The 24,838-nt window shown below is 33.7% G+C and overlaps 1 protein-coding gene across 1 annotated transcript; it reads right to left on the reverse strand.

The window, feature by feature from the left end:
* Positions 13,112-19,240, reverse strand: LOC109350940 (indole-3-acetate O-methyltransferase 1-like). Its single transcript, XM_019592252.1, has 4 exons — positions 19,093-19,240; positions 18,261-18,677; positions 15,686-15,961; positions 13,112-13,758 (listed from the first exon to the last, which is right to left on the reverse strand). The coding sequence occupies exons 1-4, from the start codon at positions 19,201-19,203 to the stop codon at positions 13,402-13,404; spliced, it is 1,161 nt and encodes a 386-aa protein (XP_019447797.1). The 5' UTR covers positions 19,204-19,240; the 3' UTR covers positions 13,112-13,401.

Raw genomic sequence — 24,838 nt, forward strand, 5'->3', positions numbered from 1 at the left:
ATTATGTTCTAGACCTTCAACATATAGAACATTCTTGATTACAGCATGAGTTGAGTTGCCAATTGTTCCGGTGCCTAGGATCTTCCCTTTGTTGTTGTCTCCGTAAGTGACGAAACCTTTTTCCTTCAATGATAGATCTAGGAATTTTGTCCTACCTCTTGTCATATGTCTCGAACACCCACTGCCAAGATACCAATGTTGTCCATGTGTTTGTAGACATATCTGCAAAATAGATCAATTGTTGGTTTCAGGTACCCAAATTATATTGGGTCCTTTTCTGTTAATGACCAGGGGGTTATCTCCTTTTTTCACTCAAGCGTAAACACCACTCGGTATCCCATATTTCCTGATGTAACAGGAGTAAGAGGTGTGGCCATGTGTGCCACAATAGAAGAATGTAGGAACTCTATCTTTATTTTAAGACTTTTTATTAGTATGAGTTACAGGTTTCCTACATGGTCTATTTGTACGTAATGGAGGTATATACCCTAATCCACTATGGTAAACAATATTTCTTGTTTTACTTAGCAAGGTATCTAATTGGTTTTGACTCTCTGTAAGTTTTGCGAGTTTTTCATTAAGTTTTAAATTCTCATTTCTCAAGTCCTCCGAAGACTCACGGACAGTTGTTTGACATAATTTATCGTTAGAGCAGTCGCATGAATTACATGAAAAAATTAGATCTAATGTTTCATTTTCTAGTTTCAGTTCATCTAATTCTTTCTGTAGAGTTAATAATTTTTTATCATTTAGTAGGATTACCCGTTTTCTATCGGCACTAATCCTAGCTAATTTCTTTAGTTCTTCAGGCATTTCGACATACGCATCATATAAAACCTCATTCAAAGGAGAATCATCAGAAAAGGATGAGGTGTCAGAATATACCTCATTATCAGCATCCTTTGTATTGCCTGATCCTCAAGCCTCATCTGTTCTAGTCATTAAGCATAGCTTAGCGGTCTCCTTTTCATTTGAGGTGCTTGATGTTGTCTCCTCCTCCGGTACATCCCAAACAATATAGTCTTTCTTTGAGTTGAAGTCCTGGGGAGTGCTCTTTTCTAAATCAACCTTCTTTAGGTAAGTGGGACATTGAAATCTCATGTGTCCCGGCTTACCACATTCATGGCAAGTGAAGCGCTCTTTATTCTTGCCTTTTCTTGTTGATTGAAATTTCATGTGTCCCGACATACCACATTCATGGCAAGGAAGTGCTCTTTATTCTTGCCTTTTCTTGGTTATTCGCGCGCCTATTTCTTCTAGAAACGTTTGAAACATCCTTTCTTCTTCAAGAATTTCCCAAACTTTCGTACGAGAAGGTTTAACGTTTCATCGTCAATGTCAAAGTCAGAGTCAACACCATCTATCTCTTCAATAGGTTGTGATGTTGTTGCTTTGAGAGATATGCCTTTCTTTTTGCGGTCTGACTCTTCGTGCATGGTTAGGCGTCTAAGCTCCATCTCGTGCTCTTGAACCTTTCAAAACAATGTTTCCAAAAGCATGGAATCAAGGTCCTTAGATTCCATGATAGTCGTTACTTTAGGTTGCCATCTCTTGTCAAGACAGCGTAAAACTTTGTTAGTAAGTTCTCCTTTGGTAAAAAGTATATCTAAGGCAACTAGACGATTTACAATATGAGTGAATCGTTTTTGCATATCGCTGATAGATTCACTTAGTAACATACGAAATAATTCGTATTCATGTGTCAGCGCATTCAACGTGGCACGCTTAACCTCACTAGTGCCTTCGTGAGTCACTTGTAAAGTGTCCCACATCTCCTTGGCACTTTGACACTGAGATACCCGAAAGTATTCGTCATATGATAGGGTTGATGTGATTATGTTCTTAGCACGTAGGTTGTACTGAACCTATTTGCGCTCCTCATCGGTCCACAAACTTTTAGGTTTTTCTTTCAGTTTGTCATCCACTAAGTGTAGTGGGATGAAGGGCCCGTTAATTACAGATTCCTAAATATCCGAATCAATGGCCTCAATAAAAAATTTCATCCGGACTTTCCAATAGGCGTATCCCTCGCCACTGAATATGAGAGGGCAAATAATGGATGCGCCATCACTGCCAAAGGGGTTGGTGGAACCCATTTAATTCCCTTAGGATCACGTGTATGCGGTTGAGCTATAACGTCGTACTAGCTCTGATACCACTTGTTAGGAATTAGTGGTCTAGACACACCTAGAAGGGGGGTTGAATAGGTGTAGCGGTTATCAATTACCGCATTTTGCACCCAAAACCTGGTTCTGGAAAACATCCCAGGTAATCGATTAACCAGTGGCTTAATCGATTAAAACGTATCAGAGACAGAATTGGCAGATTGGCTTCTTACACAACAAGTTACCAACAAACAATCAGAGAGACAACATATATATTTTTATGCACAATTAACAAAGATATGGCACAGTAGCAGTATGCAAAATATCATCTTAATACATGAGTTAAAACAGCTTGAATTATAAAAGAGATTGGGAGAGAACACCTTGCACAATATGATTTTTATGCTGGTTTGTTTGCGGGTCCACTTGCAAACTACATCCAGGCCTCCCCTTCTGATCTTGGGAGATTTATCTGCACTATATTGAAAGCATTGTATTGTTACATACACCAATTCAATTACAAGACTCTAGACACTTCTTTCTTGAATTTCAAGAACCTCTATCCTTGGTTTGACTATCCCTATCGCCCAAGAAAGCGTTTCTTGCGATCCAGCCCCAGCCAAGATTATCGCTCTAAATTCAAGACCTCCAAATCTTGATGAAGAATCACTAAATCTCAATGGTGGTAAGACACCAAAAGACAAAACCTCATCTACAAAATAGTATACAAAAAACAGAGTTTTACTAAGCACTAATATGCTCAAATTACAACAATGAAAACTCAATGATTAACCTACCCTCAAGTAACACAAGCCATCATGAATGTATGCGAGTTAATACAAAATACAAATAATGCATAATCTTTCTCGAAAATCTCTAAACAAAATGCACAAACATGTAACAAAAAATGAATGAGATTTAGCACATTAAAACTACATGCAATAATACATCATGAACAATATCAACTAAGCATGTTAATCTCTCTTTCTCACACATGCATCTCTCTTCTACCTGTATAATGTAGTAAATCACGAAAAGAAATATGATCTCTAATAGTTTCTAACAATGATATACAATGCTATATGTTTCTACACTTTAACACAATTTATACAAAATGGATTTGGCTCCACAAACAGTTTTTTCAGTTACGCAGTTAAAGCCGTTCTTTAGCATACTTGCAGTTTGATACTCTAAAGAATTCGTCAATGCCAAGTGCTAAAGTGAGGATGTTTTTTGCTTTAAAATCGTATTGTACTTTTTTTGTCTTCATCAATCCATGAAGATTTCGGCTTCACTTCCCTCACACTATTGACAACTGTGAAGGTTTCATAGGGTCTTTCCTCAATTGCGTTCAAAATGTCCAGATCTTGAGATTCTATAAAGATTCTCATTCTGATCTTCTAGAAGTCGTAGCATTCTCCAATAAAGCTTCGAGGGCGATTGATGTTGGAACCTTCTCCTAGAAATGATTTTGCGGCCATCTTAGAAACAAGGTTAGTTTTGAGAATAATTTACTCAAAAAAGCTCTGGTGGCAATTGTAAGATTGAGATGACAACTAGGGGGTGAATTAGTTGTTTAAAAACTATGATAGATATTTTTTGCAAATTTCAAGAGTTAATAGCAATGGAAAAGTTATGCAAAAAATATCAAGTAAATTTAAGGAGTCAAGGAAGAAGAGAGTACACAGAGATTTTATACTAGTTCACCTTCTTATCCACCGAAGGCTACGTCCAGTACTCTTGCAGCACAAGAGATTTCTTCACTAGATATTAAGAGTAGTAATTACAAATTCTCACTCCGAGATTTACTTGTACCTTACTCACTCTATAATACCTATATCACTCTTTGGAAAATACCATTTCCAAGTGACTCTATTCCCTTTCTTATCACACCCTTGTAAAATAAAGTAATTCAATACTTGGAATAAAGAAAACATTTAATTATTGCAAGGATTGCCTTTACAAGATTTGAAACTATAAACTCTGGCAATCCACTAACTTTTTGAATACTTTAGTAATAATTCTCAGAAATTTTGAATAACTTGAAACAACACTTAAGGCAACTTTAGAAAATATATTCTGAAAGTTATGAACAAGTTGTAAGAAGTGTAGAAAAAGTATTTCAGAAAAGTATAGATTTTGTAAGTGAGTTATATATTGTGATATTGATTTTCAATGCCTTTATATAGATATTCCAATCAGCCAAAACACCTCTACAAAAATGTTGGAATTGATTGGAATCAAACCATTTCGTTTGGGTTGAAAGCTGTGTAGTTTGAATCTGAAAATTAGTGCAACAAGTCTGAGTAATCAATTACCTAGTCGATGTAATCGATTATCCAAATAATATGTCCAACTGAGTAATTGATTTTCACAGGCTATAATCGAATACTCACAGTTTGTAATCGATTACTCAATTGTTCTATCCAACAGAGTAATCGTTTAGTGTGTTGTGTAATCAATTACTCAAAAGGGGTAATCGATTACCCTAATCAAATTTTTTTGGAAAACTTGTTTCTCACTCATGTAACATGTTACTTAGTTCTGGTAACCTGTTACTTAGTCACACTAACTTGTTACTTGGATCTAGTAACCTGTTACACAATATTTTGATATTTGTTTTCATTTATACTCGTGCTTACCAATTTTCTTTTAAAATACTTTGGAACATTACTACTAATTGTATATTTAGAGTATAAGGATAGAAGTACCTAAAGACTTAGACTGTAAATTCTTGAAGCTTTGCCTTCATTGTCTTCATAAGCATTCTTTATTTTCTTCTTTTATGTGATGTTGGTGTCTTCATGAAAACCGTGTCAAGGTCAGGAGCAAGATCTTCTTCACACAACCAAGAACTTAGGAGAATAATTCTCACTAAGGTGAATAATTTCCAATAAAATTAAATTTGTATTTCTCATATCAAACTCGGTTACAAATAGTTGTGTGGCTAGCCACTTGGCTCCACAAAATTAACACTATGAATCACACTTGAATGACCTAGTTATGACAATAAAGATCAACTATTGACAGACTGTAATCAGCCTCCAATTCTACACAAATTTCCCTTACAAAAATGTTATTATTTTGAGTTCAAAAAGACTAAAAAGGAAACAAATAAAAAAACTATTAATTATATTCATAATTTACATGGTAACCCAAAAAGGGAAACAAATCATACCACCCTTTCTCTTTGAATCATACGACCATAAAAGGAAACAAATCATCTCTCCTTAAGTTGCATTACAATCCTCCAAGAAAGGAAACAAATAATCATACCACCATCACTCCGTTGAACCACACATCCACCAAAAGGAAATAAATCATTCGTTCTTAAGTTACCACGCCAATCCTCCAAAAGAGGAAATAATCCATTCCACACCCATATTCCAAGAAGGAAACAATTCATACCACAGTACATTCTCCCATAAAAGAAAATTAATGTACCACCCTCTTTCATTGCACCTTTGATGGTAATGTTTCCATGAATTATACATAGGAGGTGTTGGTGGCTGCGCAAAGTCCACAGGTCCCACTTGCACATGTCTTCACTTTATTGAATGTAACTTGGTGACTTGGCTTGAATTAAACCTCTTCATCTTATTATTTTTGGGCTTGGATTTGGAATAGCCCCTTATTCTTTAAGTGCGCCTCCAACAAATGTTCATGAGTTAGTGCTTGTCCTCCAAATTGTAGGGCACCTCCCTTGGCCCACATCATCCCCTCCTTATTGAAAAAGATTTGTCCTTAAATTTTAAGTCTTCATGCATTTCCTAGAGCAAGAAAGACGACATGAATTAGTCTTTTAACAATTTGGAAAATTATAACACTTACCCTCCAATCCAAAATTGGAAGGCACTTTATTGACACTACTTGTTTGTCCTTTGTAAGGACTTATTCCCTACTATTATGTTCAATCCAAACCTCCTGGATCAAACACACGCCTCACAAATTCATCTTTGGTATCTCCTCCTTAGTTTTCGTTTTTATCAATTCATTGTTTGGCTAACCATGTAACTTTAAAAGGTTACAATCAGAAATGTTACATAACACAAATAAAAGATGAAAAGTGTTAGTTCTGAAAAGATGCAATAATGCATGATGACTAACTATGTGATGCAAAAGTTTTATCCTAAAGTGATGCAATTCATGACTCAAGATTATATTATCCTTTGGCTCCAAGCTAGAAACGCCAAAAGGAGTCCACTAACTATAAGATAATGAAATTTCTATCTAAAAAATTTACACTAGGTTGTATTGACAAGACTGATGCATGCTTCTTGTTTACAATTGGTTCATTCCATTTCAAGCACTTATTTTCAATAGGCTTAGGTTGGTGCTAATGATTAAGTTATTTAACATTATTATGAAAAGGTAAATCAGTTCCTAATTTATTCTCTAAGCACACATATTCAGAATCTTCACAATTAACATGGATTAAAACTTCATTAGATATTACCAACTCCATGTTATTGTCTTCTTGCATTATACTTTCAAGACATGGTTGAAAGTGCCTGGATGTATCATGAATGGGTTTCGTGGTTTCGTTCTACTCTATCGGTGGTACAATTTGAGGGGCATCCTTAGAAATTTCCTGCACTTTCAAACAAATACCACTATGTACAAGAGATTCGTTAGGAAAATTAAAATCCAAGCAAAGTCTCTCACTTTTATTTTCACTCAAAGTGTTTTCCTTACTATCTCTTTGATTTTCACTCAACTTTTCCTTTCTCACAAGTGTTTCACTCATGCTTTATTTTGTTTCTCTCTTCTCATGCTCTATGTCTTTCCTTATGGTATTATATTTTAATAAACTTTTGAGCTCCCTAGAGAAATTGGTTGGTTCAAACTTCTTTTAGATGTCCTTAGGGTTGCTTTGCAGTTTGTTGTGAATGGCCTTTTGATAGGATTTTGGGGAATATCTCATTTTCATCACAACCTTCATATCCTCTCATGTATCGATTAATTTAGCACCACACCACCTCCTTTCTTTCTGGAACTGATCCACCACACAAGTGCATACCCCTTGAGCTTTGAGGCTGCCACCTTCATCTTTTCGCCTTCATTGTAATCGTGGCATGCAAACACCTGCTCCATCTTTAGTTACCACTCCAAATAGGCTTCTGAGTTGTTCATCTCAATAAAGGAATGAACCTTTATTTTAACCTCATCCAACCTCTCTTCATGCTTTCTCTCCCCACAACTTCCATCTTCATGCATACCTTCCCCACGCCTTCCTCCTCTAGGCATCCTCCTCCTTTCTGATTTGTAGTCACTTGAGTCACCATCAAGCCGCAACTCATTTTGAACCCTCAATTGTTCCATTTGCCTTTGAAGGGCTTAGAGTTGTGTGTTCAATGCATGTTAAGATGTTGTCAAAAATGATGTCCCCGGGAACAAGGATAAACTTTCACTTTGATTATACATTTTTTGTTTTTAATTTTTTTTCACTCACTCACTTTTTTCTTCACTCAATATGTTTGTGTGTATTACTCAATTAGCTTATGCTCTCCATGTGATCTTAATTGAACCAAGCAATCAAGAATTTTCGAAAGACCAATGAATGAAAAACACCCAAAACTTACCAAAACAAAAAAGTGGCTAGTGTTTGTTTTTGATGTACCACAAAAACACCCAGTAATATTGAATTTTGATAAGACTCTTTTTTTACACGACTCTTTTGCTATTATTTTTTCTACTTTGACTTTTTATTTATTTTGATAGTTGTTGTTGAGTAGAGGAAGAATAAAAAACAAATAACACAAGAATAACTTGATGACACCAAGCAAGAGACTAGCTTTGTTGCCACTTGATAGCAGCTTCCTTGGGGTGGTTCCTTTTTGGATGATCATTTCTTTGTTGGTGTATTTGAAATGTATTGTGGATTATATTGAATAATAATGCGGCGGAGTTGTATATGTATTTTTTGTATATTGGATAAAAGAAGGTGGTTAAGATATGAAGACGGATGGCGCCACAAACAAGAGTTTGATAAGCCGAGATAAAGTTTGCCACAAGAAATGATTCAAGATAAGAACAAAGGCACCACAAACAGTGGTAAATTATTTGATAAGCCAGGGTGTAGTTCGCCACAAGAACTTTGGGGTTCTTGATAAGAACAAGGGTGTCTGGTTCAACCAAGAACTTGGGAGAACAATTCTCACTAAGGTGAATAATTTCCAGCAAAGTTCAACTTGTATTTCTCATATCAAACTCGGTTACAAAGAGTTGTGTGGCTGACCACTTGGCTCCACGAAATTAACGCTATGAATCATACTTGAATGACCTAATTATGACAATAAAGATCAACCAATTATTGATTGTAACCAACCCTCAATTCCACACAAATTTCCCTCACACAAATGTTATTATTTTTGAGTTTAAAATGACTAAAAAGGAAACAAATAAAAACACTTTTAACTATAATCATAATTCACAAGGTAAACCCAAAACGGAAACAAATCATATCACCCTCTCTCCTTGAATCACACGGCCACAAAAGGAAACAAATCTTTTCTCCTTAAGTTGCATTGCAATCCTCCAAGAGAGAAAGAAAATAATTATACCACCATCTCTCCATTGAATCATTCATTCTTAAGTTATCATGTCAATCCTCCAAAAAATGAAACAATTCATTCCACAGGCCTATTCCAAGAAGGAAACAATTCATACCATAGAGATTCTCCCATAAAATAAAATTACCATACCACTCTCTTTCCTTGTACCTTTAATGATAATGTTTCCACATGAGTTATACACATAAATTATTCCTATTTTTGGGCATAAATACTTCCTTACCATTGTAGATAAAAAATCTAGATTTACGTGGCTTTACTCTATGAAAATAAAAGGTGAAGCCAGGTGTCATGTTAAGTCCTTCATTGATAGAGTTAGCACCCAATTCAATACTATGACAAAGTGCATTATGAGTGATAATGGAAAGAAATTCCTTCTCCATCAATTATATGATGAACAAGGCATGGAACATCAAACTTCTTGTGTTGAATCCTCTCAAAAAAATGAAATTGTTGAGAGGAAACGTAAACACCTCCTTACTGTTGCATGAAGTCTAATCTTTCAATCCAACGTACCAAAATGCTTCAAGAATTATGTTGTTTCACATGTTGTTCACTTAGTAAATAGGTAGCCAACTAAATACTTGTCCAATAAGTTACCTTTTGAGGTACTTTTGTCACACTCTTAAATTATCAAACAAATGAGATATTTCTTTCTAATAATGTTGTTCCCTTTCAAGATTCATCATATTTACAAACCTATGAATCTTCACAGCAACATAGTTCCATCAGTAATCATATCCTATACAACATAGACCATTTCCCTGATTTTTTGATATTGCCTCGAGACATCCTTCAGGAAAAGAGAATACTAGTGACACTAGTTCACCAATTCCTAATATTGACGAGTCTTTTAATGAGTCCAATAACTTAACCTATAGTCCTCACACACCCAACAATGATTCATCATTTTATAATCAACAAGAAACCTCAAGGGATCCTATTAGACAATGTACAAGAATCTTTAAACCATATATATATATATATATATATTTATTGAAGATTACCAAAACTTGCTTGCCTTGGGACAACAACCACCCAATTCATCCTTAATCGGGTATCATATCTTTAACTACCTCACCTATGATTTTCTATCTCCTGCACATAAACATTATTCCTTAATCATCTCACCAACCTTAACCCCCACCCATTACAAGGATGCAATCCAAAATCAGTGTTGGATTAATGCTATCGAGAATAAACTAAATGCCTTAAAGAAAAACAATACTTGAGTTCTCATTAATTTATCCTCTATTAAGAAGGCAATTGGATGCAAATGGATTTTTAAGATAAAACATAAGACAAATGAAACTATTGAGAGACATAAGATCAAGCTTGATGCCAAAGGCTACAACTAAACTATAGGTATTGACTACTTGGATACCTTCAGTCCTGTGGTAAAAATGACCACTATTGAGCACTTCTCTCATTAGCTGCAATATGCAATTGGTTCCTACATCAATTGGATGTCAACACTATTTTATTTCGTGGTGATTTGAAGGAGGACGTATACATGAAAAAAAATCTCCACCATACCCTCTATTTGCAAATTAGAAAAGTCCTTATAGGGATTAAAACAAGCAAGTAGACAATGACATGATGAACTTACCCAAATTCTCATTGCCTCTGGCTACCAAAAATTATAAGCAAACCACTAACTTTTCACCAAGAATTAGGGTTCTATTTTCACTACCATTTTGGTCTATGTTGATGACCTTGTGTTAGCAAGAAACAACCTATCGTAAATAGAATCAACTAAATATATATTAAATACTAAATTTAGCCTCAAGGACTTGGGAAATCTCAAGTTTTTTCTTGGAATGGAAATTGCGAGATCTAGTAAAGGGATTTCTCTCTATTATAGAAAATATGGTTTAGATCTTTTGAATGAAACTGACATGCTGGCTTGTAAGCCTTCTTCAACTCTTATGGAGTGTAATAACAAACTACATAGCACATTTGGTATTCCTCTTCAAGATGCACTTTCATATAGAAAATTAATTGGCAAACTATTATATCACACTTACATCTAACCATACATTAGCTTGTGTTGTTAGTCATTTAAATCAATTATTATCCTCTCCTACTAATTTACACCAGCATGCAGCATATAGAGTTCTTAGGTATCTAAAGCACTCTCCAAGTTTGGATGTTCTCTTTCTTATAAATAACAACACTGTTATAAAAGGTTTTTCAGATTCAGATTGAGGACCTTGCTTGGATACTAGAAAATCTGTTACATGTTGGTATTTCTTTTTAGGAGGATCACTTGTTTCTTAGAAAAGTGAGAAACAAAATATTATATCCATATCATCAACATAAGGTCAGTATATAGATTCGGTTATGGCTTCTTGTGAAGTATATTGACTTCTGTTTTTGCTACAAGATTTTGATATCCATCGTAATACACCTATATTGTAACGATAAATCTGCTCTTTATAATGCTGCAACTATCGTGTTCCATAAAAATACTAAACATATTGAAATTGATTGTCATATTGTACGTGAAAGAGTTCATAATGGTACTTTACATTTACTACCTATTTCTTCATCTTCTCAACCTGCTAATATTTTTACTAAGCCCTTAGCACTAGGAAATTTTCATTCTCTCATTTGCAAGCTTGGAATGCTAAGTTTTCGCATCATAGCTTGTGGAGACATTTAAAATATATAGAATCGGAAAAAAAATATAAGAAGAAAAAACCACATACATATGTTATAAATATCATAATCCAAAAGGATTTGTTAAAGGTTACAATGGGCCTATTACCTAAGTCTATTTTTACTTATTAATCATAGTTTCTTTTTTGGGTTTTGTAGTTGAAAGTAGTTAATTAGTTAGAACATTTTTTCCATTATTTGTTATGACAGTTTTGAGTATATCAACACATCATATCAACTCTTGTATCATAGTTTCATACAACACAGATGTTACTCATGCATTCATATGGTTAAAAATAAATATGTTACACATACATTTATATTGTTAAGAACACTATGTTACCCGTGCATTTGCATGGTTAAAAATGTACATGTTACTTGTATATTCACATTGTTAAGAACACACATGTTAATCGTGCAAATGAACAATGATCTAACCTCTTCAAACACATAAAGAAATTAAATGACAATTACAAATTTGAATTTTCTAATGAAAATAGGAAAACCAAAATGTGATATTATGTGATTTTTTTTTAAAATAAATATTTAAAAAGTTATGCAAAACGAAATGATTTTTTCAATTTCAAATTTGAATTTTTTATTGGAATAGGAAAATCGAATTGTGATACTATATGAGTTTTTATTTATTTATTAAAAACAAATATTTAATAGAGAGAAATTAAAATCCAAAGAATATGCAATGTGTTGACTAAAATTGAGTGGGAAAATCACAAAGCTTTGATGAGGTGAAAAAGTACTCTAATTCTTAGAGTAATAACAAATCTTAAATAGAATAGATAGATTAATGTAAATATTGAATGAGGTTGAAACAATACAATTTTTTCAATTTAAATTATACAATTACGTAAGGGAAGGTAATGGGGATTATATTAAGGTTTTGTTAACAACAGTGAAATCATAATCTTGGATAATAAATTATTAATTGGTCGAATAGTTAGTTAGTTGGGTGATGATATATTATTAGGGATTTGAAATCGATTATAGGTCTACACTTGAATTAATAATTAGTAAGGTGGGAAATTGTAGAAACGGATGTGCTTGGTCTGATTGAGTTATTGATGAATTAGCTGCACATATTGTTATTGTTAGTTTATTGATATTTAAATTATACTTGTGATTTTTTCTATCAAATTCATTTCATTGGGTCTAATATTTTTGGGTTATGATCAAAGTAATAAATCTTTTATTTTGATGGTCAAAAAAGTTGAAAAGTGTGTTGGAACTCTTGATATTATTAAAATTTAGAATTGTATAGCCGATAATAGCAATGAGGTGATAAATTGGTTTTGCAAATGTGATAAATGTTGGGAGATATGCATGTTTACATGTGTATTTGATAGACAAAAAAGAGCAAACAAAGAGAAACAAAAAGTTGATGGAACGAAGGATAGGTGAAACAAAGAGATGGAGAAGGAAGAGTTTAATGATAATAAAAATGTATTTGGTACTGAGAAAAAATTAAAATGTTGAAAATGGATTTGGGGATAATGAAAGGTGTTGTTAGAAAGCAAATGGTGAGATGATGGCATGTGGATGAGATATATGAGTAATAAAGAATATTAAAGGTGTGGTTAGAAAACAAATGGTCAGATGATACATGTGGATGTTATATGTGAGGAAGAAAAATTAATGATGCAAGATATATATGAAAGTGATAGTATGTATGAATTCATCATAAGAGTATGTAGATGTTATGGAGGGAAAAATGTAAATGAGAGCATGACATATGTCCAAGAGGAATAGTGTTGGGGACCTTTTTTTTCTTATATAGTTAATAGATGAAAGAAGTATTTTCCATTATCTTTTATTCTTCATCTCTCTTATTATTTTCCACACATAATGTGTGGAAGGTAACTACTGTCAGCAATAGCACATAAAACACTCAAGAGAGTAAAAATAGAGGTTGGAAGAGGTGAACCTCTCATTTCTGTCTAGCAAATGTGTAAAACACAACACAACACAATACACAAAAGGAAAGTGAGAGATGTTAAAAAGGAGTGAACTAATGAAGAACACTAGAGGGCCTTTTTCTTTGTGCATTCTCAATTAGCAAATGAAAGGGATGCAACTACATGAAAGAACTGTATTTGCTCTAATAGCACTTTGCCATGGCTTGTGGCTCGGCTCGCCACTCTGTGAAACAGCTCGTCGCTAAGTTTGTCTCCAATGTGTGCATCAACAAGGACTCCAGCCACACTCCTGCAGCTGTTGGCTAGAGCCCTACCTACCTCACTTGCATCATCTGGCTTGTTCACAACAAGGGGGCTTCCTCCTTTGAAAAGCTCAAGCTTGTTTATGGTAAATGAGCCATCAGATTCAACCACCTCTCTGAAGTCTTGCAAGCTCGGTGCATAAACTGGAATGTTAAAACTGTCTCTTTTCTCACTGCTGATTAATCCCTGTGATCATCAAGCTTATCATTTACACCATATACCATACACATGAATCAATCCATATACCATAGTCATATCAATGCAAAGTGATAATTGTGTTATGTACAATATTTATAATTGTGTTCTTACATTGTTACTTCATTATTCACTATTCATATTTAATTATCATTTACTCTTAAATATAAGTAATACAAATGAATAATAAATAATATATTTACTATGTATAAATTTTTATTCTCAATTTCTCAGTATGGATATGTATTATACTTTTGATTTATATGAGAGTGAGTGAGTATCTAAGTATCATATGCTTCAAAATAGAGCAAGGAAGTATAGGTAAATGTGAACTGGTGTTTAGTAAAAGAAGGAAGGTTTGATTGGTTGAGAAAGCAACAAGTAGGCTACACATTTTGGACAGTGTACATAAAAGCAGACTAAATGTTTTGATTGGTTGAAAACGCATGGAAGAGACAACTGACCAATCTATACCCAAGTTGAAAGTATAGTTATAAAAACCGTACCGTACCGGCCGGTTCAACCGGAAAACTGGTGAACCGGCCCCCTAACCAGTATGGTACAGGTGTTGAACCGGCTAAGTATCAAAATCAGTCAAGAACCGATCAAAACCGATGAACCGGTCGGTATTTTACTAAACCGGTTGGTTTATACACATATATATTTTTTTTTAAATTTAAAAACTTAAAAACCTATTACAAGGTGACTCATCTTTCCAACTCTTCTTCAACACTTCAAGGCACATGCTTCCAAAGCATACTTAGATTACACAATTTGGTTCTTAACATTCGTGTGTAATCTCAGTGACATTTGTGTAATCTTGGAGTACTGTCTGGAGATAGGATTTGGTAGAAAAATATATAATATTCATATAAGATAACTTTGACTCCTTGATGTTAAATGTTAAAACTCTAAATTTATTTGTTTAATTTAGACTTTGAATTTGTTAAAAACTTCAATTTTTTTATTTATGTGAATTTTGAGTAAATTATAAATATGGATTCTAAATTTGAGTATCTACTTATTTGGAATTTTTTTGTTATAGGTTTATATATATATAAATATAAGTAGGTATGTTCGGTTTAACCGGAATGCGGTTTAATTACTGAAATACTAGTTGAACCACTGGTTGAATCACTGTACTACTATACCAGTACCCTGACCGGTTTGATAACCTATACGGTTTTAACAACACTGGTTGAAAGCATGATACTAATGACCTCATATTACTTAAGTGAAAATTTTCTTTTAATGAAAGAGGTTAGCCCAACAGAACTGACTTAGCATTATTTTATGAGCAACAAAATAATATTGATTCCTATTCCTATTGTGATACGTTGGAAAGGTGTGTGAATTATTATCCTATAAGTTAGTATGTGACTATGCTTGGACAATTGTAACGTTAATCCATCCTATTATGAAGGTCCATTATATTATGTACTTGGTTAAAGTGTTGGATATTTCTATTATATATGTCATGGTAAAGGATACTAGCTAATAAATACATGGCTTTGGCTAAGTTCAAAGACAGTACTTCTGGGTCCCCATTGTCTACAAATCATTACAGAAAGTGTTGGATATTTCTATTATATATGTCATGTAAAGGATAATAGCTAATAAATACATGGCTTTGGCTAAGTTCAAAGACAGTACTTCTGGGTCCCCATTGTCTACAAATCATTACAGAGAAAATCATAAGATGAATGCTAACATCCTTATTGTCTTGTTAAAATATGAAATCGTTAATTTTGGTCTGAAATCATTTCTATTTTTTCCTCTATGTAGAAGTCCTTTTTGGTCTGCCAATAACAAAATACAATATAGAAATCGGTCTATTAGACAACGTGATTATGGTCTACACTGTTGACACAACAAGCACGTATAAAAATGTTTTGTGAACATGATCAGTGATACTTACCTCTTTGACAAGATCATCCCATGCATCCTGAAAATGGGTCCCAAAGAGGAGGCCAGGACCACCTTGGTCTGTAGGGTCCAGTGAAGTTCTGCCTAAACAAACCAAGAACATGGACCCTCCTCTCTTCATCTCCACTGACCTTGCGCTCAAGAAGCTTCTCAAGTCTGTCTGGAATTGTTTCTTGTAGCCATTTGCTATGATCGCACTACTACCATGGATAAACACCCTCCCTTTGTTGTATGCACTTGATTTCTTGTCTACAACAATTTCTGGCATCTGGGTCCCATGTTCATGTCAAAGCAAAGACATCAATAATAATGAATATTTAAAAACTTGAATTAATATAACATGTTTTTGTTGTATATGACAACATATAAAATATGGTTTAGGATAACAAATTTCTGCTAATATATCAGCATGGGTCTTTTTTGTATAAAATGTATAAAAGTTTTTCTAAAAATATCATAGATAATGTGTGACCTTGAGAGTATAAAAATATGTAGTCAAATCCAACCGGCCTAGGTATATACTGTACTACAAATCAAAATGCATGAGGTTGAATAGCATTATATGCTTTCTATGCATGCATTCAAAATCACTGTCTAATTCACCAAAATAATACGTCACTATGTCTTATATCCCTGAAATCCGGACTGTTTTCCCTAGATGCTAGAGACCATGGATTTGGTAAATCAATTTTAATTTAGGACTTACACCGTCAAATGAATGTATCATTCTTGTAAGGGTTACATTATATTGTGAGAAAAAAATGTTACTCGCAGAGTTTTATATACATTGTCACTACATTAGCATAAATATATAGTGAATAATATACTAATTGAGTATAAATCTTTATACTAACTGTACATAGATATTACTTTTTTATATTATCATGAGGAAGTGGCAAACATTGCTTTTAATTTTGTCCTAGAAATTACAGCATAGAGATTACATAGATTCTTTTAGGTGCTTGATGGGTGGGGTGAGGGTGTGACTGTTAGGGAGAGATCTTAAGAGAGTGATAAAAGAGAAATTGTTAAAAGTTGTTCAGCAAACTAAGTTAAACGTTATTCACCAAAAGTTTCCAAGAAATGTGTGGAACATAAAGTTAAGTTATAATTCTAATCACAAGCTTTAAAAAAGAGAGAGAACTAATAGAATGATTTGAAATCGATTACTTTTGTGCAATTTAACTAGTTCAGGTGATAGAAGGTTCAAGAAAGATAGAATATTTATTTTTGTTGTCCTAGGATGTGCATAGATACTTGTTATATAGTGGAAACTAAGGCGCATTACATAAAGAATACAAGTGTAATAGATATTTTAACTTTGTATTTTTATCCTTAACTCTTAATGCTTCATTAAGTTGATAAAACCCTTTTAATTAACTTTTATCCACACAACTTTTCAGACTTATTTTATAACTATTCAGTAAAAAAATTGCTTTAGTAGTTTAGTTTAATAAAGCTACATAGATGATGAATGATTGTAAAATGTGTGTAAAAAATAATAAAAAATATATTGTTTCTTTATTTTTTTTAAATGTCTCTCACCCTCTCTTTACCCACATATGATTATAAATGCTCTCTAACTAAAAATCTCATATATACTGCCCGCACGTCATAATTTATAAATCATTTTTTCTCTTCCTAAATATAACTTAGTATTAATTAATTATAGCAAATTCATACCAAAACATAACAATTATATCAAATACACTCCTCCATAAGTATCCTCTATATTTATTATTCCATACATATTCTAAAATTTCACTTCCAAAGAAGGATACTGTTAAATGATAATATAGTTTTTAAAATTGAGAGTTATAACTATTTTTACCTACTTTTCTAAATATGAATTAGTTATAAACATCCTATGAACAAGGATGAAGCATAAAATTTACAACCACATATACTACATAATTATATAAGGTTATATTCAATTATTTTACTTAAGTAACCAGGTATTTCTACTTTTTTTATTATTATTTTTGTGTTAGAAAACATTTTTACATTGTTGAGTAAATGTAAAAATAATATTGTTTTTTAAATCAAATTATGACAACTTTAATTCTTTTTTGTTTTTAGATAAATTTTTAAAATGCGTAAAAAAATAAAAGTAAGAGACATAGAGATAACTTACTTTGTTATAAGAGAAATTGTTAATTTTGAATATTTCAAATAATGCTAGTGGTAAAAATAATACATATATAGAATGGTTTCGAGAATAGAATGCTCATCTACTTTTTCTTTTCTACACAAAAGTAACACAACCAAACAGGATTTTAAATAATTGTTTTTCATAAAAAATAAAGAAACAAAACAAAAGAGGGATCAAGAGTAAGTTTAAAAAAAATTATGTCATATTTTAGGGATTATAGGAAAATCTAATCATTTAATTTAATAAGTATATTTAAACTATTAAATTTTTAATACAATTAATATATAAGATATAAAGTAAGTTTTTTAAACTTAATATTGGATTATGTTTTTTAAACTGAATAGTGAAGAAGAGCATCCAATTTTCAAATAATACAAGAAAAAGAAAAGAAAGAGACTAAAAAGTACTTCAGTACCTGAGATAACCAATGCAAAGAAAAGGCTGAGTGGAAAATATTAACGGTCTTTGCCGGAAAAAGCCTCCGGTAGAAAGAGCCTGGGACCGCGGCGGTGAAGTAGGAGCGGTGGTTATTTGCAGCAACGCACTCTTCCGTTCTAGCTCCATAGTTGCCCAGTGGAGGAAGTAGTTGGAAGAGGGAGTTGAAGTCATTGCTTGGAAGATCTGTGAAGAAGGCAGAAAACTCAGGTTGTTTTAGTCCTGAAGCCTCGTAACGCTTGATGATATGCTTGATGATGACATCCACCACATTGATGGTGTTGCTGCCAGATGCGCAACCCAAGTCCACAACCACAAATGGGTTGTCTGAGGCTTGAAGCTCAGCTAGATCAAGGTTTTCTTTTACAAGGTGAAGCATTGACTTGGCATGTCTGGCCTGCATAAAATAGATCATATATATCATCTATACTCACTTACAAGGATCAGTTGTTGTTTTCAAGCCTTACTCTTTTCGCTCGAAAAACCAACTTGTAAATATGTCCTCGAGTTTGAGGATATACTAATGAAAAAGTACTCGTTTTATTTCGGCTGGGAACCTATCTCAATACTAAATGGTACATTAGAATATGAGGTTCAAATTTATTTCGTTATTAATAATAATTTTTTTGTCTAAGAATATTTTCTTGTCTGATACTAGAAAATGGAGATAATCCATTTTAGTCTTATTTATACCTTGCTGATTGAAAGGTGAGTTAGGGACTTCATTTGTTTGTAAATATATATAGAGAGGGGGTAGTGCTTGACGAATTTATTGAGGAGTTATTAAAAGAATAGAGAGAATAGAGAGATACCTGTGCTTGAGAATTGTTGGCATAGCTGGATTCTCCTTTTCCTCCTTTCATGCTAAACAACCTTTCTAGCTGCATAGTGGGCACTACAACTTTGTCTGCCACAGTAGCCATGGATATCTCAGTGAAGCAAACTGAACTTAAAACTAAATGCAAGAATAGAGTATGTATTGTGGTGGGTTTCTAGACAAAGAGAGTAGATATATATAGACAATACAAGAGAAGACTATTATCAATACTTGTGAAAAATTATCTACAATCCATCAAAATTATAAAAAAATTAAATTCGTCTAATTTCATTCCTTTGTGTTAATGGATTATAATGAATATAATTCAATATATAAATTTAGTAATGGATGGATTTGGATTCATTCATTATATATGATGAATATCCACTTCTAACAACAAACATTCAAAAAATAGTTTTTTTTTATTTTTCAATTTCATTCAATATATTTCATCTCCTTCTTTCTTGTAATATTACTCACTCTCGTTTTAATTTTTTATTAAATTGAGATCAATTATAGAACATATAGATATTGTTAATATCAAAAATTTATTAAGTGCATAATATATATAAATATATGCTAAAAACTTTAGAGGTAGATGGGTGAGCAGGACCCGACCCTACCCGTTCACCTGGTATCGTCTAATCATGATCGAGTCCAAATAGGATCGGGCCTCGTTGGGTCTACAGTTGGGTTCGGCTTAAAAAATTAAACTTAATCAATATTTAGGGTCAGGTAAGGACCAAATGCGACCCGGCTCAACTTGTCTCATGTGCACTCACTCATTATATTTGTATGTATCTCTATTTAAATGTGTACATAATAATAGCATCTTTTTAGTCGAAAGTATTATTGATTCTACCATTTTTCTTCATATATACATGATTAATAATATATATACATATATCATTTTATATGTCAAATTACATTTTCATATTAATAAATAATAATGTGAAGACTTTATCTAAAATGAGTATGCATTATATTTAATTGGGTCAAGGTTCGGATTTAAAGGTTGACTCGGTCGATAGTTAAGGTTGGTTTAGCTTCGGGTCAATGTCTGGGTTTAAAAAGTAAACTGACCAACATTTAGGGTCAGGTATGGGACAAGATTTAACTCGTCCCAACATGACCCATGTTCACAGCATGTGCAATTATTGGCATGAGAGAAATCAGAATTGTGATGGATGGATGATGGTGTAATGAAGATATTATATGAGGTTAGACACATTCTAGATTTGAATAAGAAAGTGATTTCTTTGGGGATATTACAGGTCAAAGGATTTAGCTATAGAGTTGATTAGAACAGTGATACTCGTCGAGTATGCAAATATGCTCTGACTATGACGAAGGGCAAGAGGACTACTAGGAACATGTACAAGTTTTTAGGAATTACAGTCCAGGTGGAGTTGTTGGAGTGGCTGAAGATATTTCAGTAGATTTAGATCATGATGTTACAAAACTATGGCACATGTGTTTGAATCATATTAGTATGTATGACATGAAATAACTATGCAAGAGAGGACTGTAGAGGAGAGTCAGCAAATGCAAGATAGATTTGTGCAAGTAATGTACGCTCAAGAAACAGGCACGAGTTAGTTTCAAAGCTAGCCAACCCAAGACTTGGGGCATTCTAGAGTATGTCTACAATGATGTATGGGGACCCACTCAGAAACCATCCTAGGAGGTTCTAGGTATTTTGTTACCTTCGTTGATGACTTTTCTCGCAAGGTTTGAGTATATTTTCGAAGTATAAGTCAAAAGTTTTGACAAGTTCAAAGTTTGGAAGGCGGAGGTAGAGAACCATACTGGCAAAAAAAATCAAATACCTGAGGTGGGACAATGATATGGAGTAAAAGGATACAATGTTTCTAAAATTCTGTGAGGAAAATGACATTCAGAGGCATTTTCACTAAAGAAGACTCCTTAGAAAAATGGTGTTGTAGATAGTATGAATATGACTCTAACAAAGAGGGCTAGATCTATGAGACTAAATGTTGGACTTTCCAAAATATTTTAGGCAGAGGCACTTATTGTGGCATGACATGTCATCAATAGAATCACCACGAGCTTCATTGGATTGTAAAGTTGCCGAAGAAATAAAGGCATGTAACCAGTTAATTACAAAAATTTGTGTATATTTGGTGTCATGTTTATGTACATGTGTCTAGTGATGAATTGTTTAAACTTGATCCTAAGTCAAAGAAGTGTATCTTCATTGGATATACTAAAGGTGTGAAGGGGTTCAAGTTCTAGGATCAAGTTTTTAGAAATGTGGTGTTGAGTAGAAATGTAATGCTTGATGAAGATTTCATTCTGAAACAATCACTTTCGATAGAGGTGTCTTGGCCAAAAGGAGAGACTTTGGGATCAAATAGAATTACAGTGAGCAATGAAACACTTTAAGTGAATAAATGCAAGGAATCATGCACTGGTACAAGTCAAAAACATGATGACTCTCAAGCGGACAGTTCAGGTGTGCCAGAGTATCTACTTCCCTGAGACAAGAATAGACATTTTATCAAACACCATATAGATATTACTTTAAGGATATTGTTTTAGTTGTTCTCCATATCAGTTCAGGAGATCCATGTAGTTTTCAAGAGACTATAAACAACCAAGAGACAGCATAATGGACAGGTGTCATTATAGAAGAGATATAGTCGTTATGCAAGAACAAAACTTCAGATCTTGTCCCATTCCCCTAGACAAGCGTGCAGTTGGGTGTAAGTGGGTGTACAAGAGGAAGCCAGAAGTATCAGGAAAAGAAGGGGAAAAGATCAAGGCTCGTCATGTAGAAAAATGGTATTCACAACATAAGGGGATTGACTACAATGAGATTTTTCCCTAGTAATAAGACACACTTCTATCAGGATAGTGCTTGCCTTGGTAGCCAGTCGAGATATGCACTTAGAACGGATGGATATGAAGTATGCCTTTCTATATGGTGAATTAAAGGAGAAAATTTGCATGACACAACCAAAAAGGTTCAGTGCAGCTAGATAGAGTCATTTGCTTTGCAATTTGAAGAAATCACTATATGGGTTGAAGTAGTTTCCCATATAGTGGTACAAGCGGTTTGACACTTATATGTTGAAGCTTGGTTACAAGCGTTGTGAGTATGATTGTAATATTTATGTTAGAAGCCTTGTTTATGGCTCTTTTATTTTTCTACTACCTCATTTTGAGGATATGTTGATTGCTGCTAATCATTAGAGTAATATAAATGAGTTGAAAGACATATTGGGCAAGGAGTTTGACATGAAAAAATTAGGAGCTACTAGGAAGATTCTTGGGATGGAGATTCACAAGGCCCAGGGAGCTAGAGGTGGCAATACAGGCCAGCCCGGCCCGACCCGGTCTGGTCCGCCTTTGGCCCGTCAGAATATGGGCTGGCCCGGCCCGGCCCTTATTATTAAAAGGGCTCAAAATGCCAGCCCGACCCATATTTGGCAGGGCTGGTAGGCCGGCGGGCTGGCCCGTTTTTTTTTTTTTTAAACACACATTAAAAACTTTTAGACAAAATAAATAATTCAAACCATTCATAAATGTATTTTAAAACAAAAAATCACAAACAAAAGAAACAATCTCATAATAACATATTACATTAGTATAAAACTTGTAAATTCTAAACAATAAACCACCATAGTCTTAAACTTTTAGACTCCTAGTTCATAATAGAGCTTATAACTCCTAAGTTTTAAAAATGTAAAAGAATCAAAACTATTATATTATAAATCAATCACAATAATATATATATTACTCAATTTAATTTGAATTCGACTACATTAAAAATATAAATTGAAACCAGTCGAATTCAATTAATTTTCCAAAAGGAATCAAAATTAGTAGTTCTATTTGAGTTTCCAATTTTCTATTTCAATTAATTAAATGTTTAAACTTGATTCAAACACCCCTAATTGTCAGTGAAACTCCACCTTCTCATAACAAGCACAATAATTGGATAAGAGTGAAGATAATAGATAATTACATAATGAGATATTAAATGTTCATTTTACAAAGAGAAAGAATAATTATATGCTTAAGGATTCAAACATAAGTTAAAATTGTAAAAGTTTAATCTTAATTGCAATGAGCAACATGATAGACAAATAAACTTTAGTTTCAATGTTGGCCCGCTGGGCCAGTCCGGCCCGGCCCTCCATGGCCCGTCTAAAAAACGGGCTTCCAAAACGGGTTGAATACGGGCTTTTGGGCTAAAACCCTCAGCCTGGCCTGCTAAAAACACCTATCCGAACAGGCTGGCCTGTCGGGCCAAGCCCATTTGCCACCCCTACAGGGAGCCATAAAACTATGGATCTCCGAACAAAGCTATCTTGGAAAGAACTTAGAGAGATTTGATATGAGCAACGCTAAAGTAGTGAGAATTCTGTTGGCAAATCACTTCAAAATTTTCCTAGATCAGATGAAGAGGCAAAATACATGTCAAAGGTTCCATATGATAGTGTGGTTCTATATGATAGTGCAGTGGGCTGCTTGATGTTTGTTGTGGTTTGTACTAGACCACTGCGCAAGTACATGTCGGAACCGGGAAAGCAACATTGGGAAGCAATCAAATATAATTTCAGATATTTGAAGGGACCACAGGTCTCGGTATCATGTTTGGCAGCCAACAAACTAGGTTGATAGAAGGTTCACAATATGGGTTTTTTTCACCCTTGTAGTTGGACCAATTATCTGTAGATCATCAATTCAATTTGTTGTTGTTATCCCCACAACTAAAGTAGAGTAAATGGCAAATGGTGAAACTTCTAAGGAAGTCTTTTGGCTAATGGGGCTGGTAAATGAATTAGGCATTGAGCAAGGTGGAGTTATGTTGTATTGTGACAGCAAAAGTGTTATCTTCTTGGCAAAGAACTAGGTTTATCATGTTAGGACCAAGCATATTATTGATAGATTTCACAAAATCAAAGAGTTAGTAGCTTGTGGGTAGATACTATTATAGAAGGTTCACACATCAGAAAATGCAACTAATATGTTAACCAAGCCGATTACTATAGACAATACAAGCATTGCTTGAGCTTGTTGAACATTCACTGATGTTGGACAATGAAGCACCTCCAACCCAACGATGAAAGATGGAGATTGATAATATTCACCACGGTGGAGATTGTCGTGCAATGGTTTATAATCCATTATAACTTGCATTTTCTTCTGATAACAACAATACAGGTTATAAGCTTTGGCTGATGTAAAGAAATTAGGATAGAGAGCTATATATTTATATGTTATATGAACTTAATGTAACATGGAGTACAATAGGCACAAACACAAATCTTTATTCTCTAATACGTAGTGGTAGTCTCTCAACGCTTTCAGAGACATAGACACAATTGGTCGAATCTCGTTACCAAATTCCTTGTGATATTATCTCGTCTCCCTATTCACTTTTACTTTTGATCGCTCACTTGTTCCAATAAAATTCTTTTACCATTCTTAAAATGAAATTCTCTGTGATTTATTTGAAATCTCGCGCATAGTTTGACACTAGTTTGGATGTTAGTGCTACTAGGTGTTATGTACATATAGGAGATTCTATCATGCTATTGTAACCTTATTACCTTTATCATCTCTATTCAAAACAAAAGATGAGTGCATGGGAATGCTCATAGCCTTGGAATTATTCATTTTGTGTTTCTTTATAAGCTCCTTAATATACTTCTGTTGATGTACAAAGATGTATTCAGTCATCTAATTTTCTTCTAGACCGAGAAAGAACG

Source organism: Lupinus angustifolius, chromosome LG06, assembly GCF_001865875.1.
Source record: "Lupinus angustifolius cultivar Tanjil chromosome LG06, LupAngTanjil_v1.0, whole genome shotgun sequence".
Classification (NCBI taxonomy): Eukaryota; Viridiplantae; Streptophyta; class Magnoliopsida; order Fabales; family Fabaceae; genus Lupinus; species Lupinus angustifolius.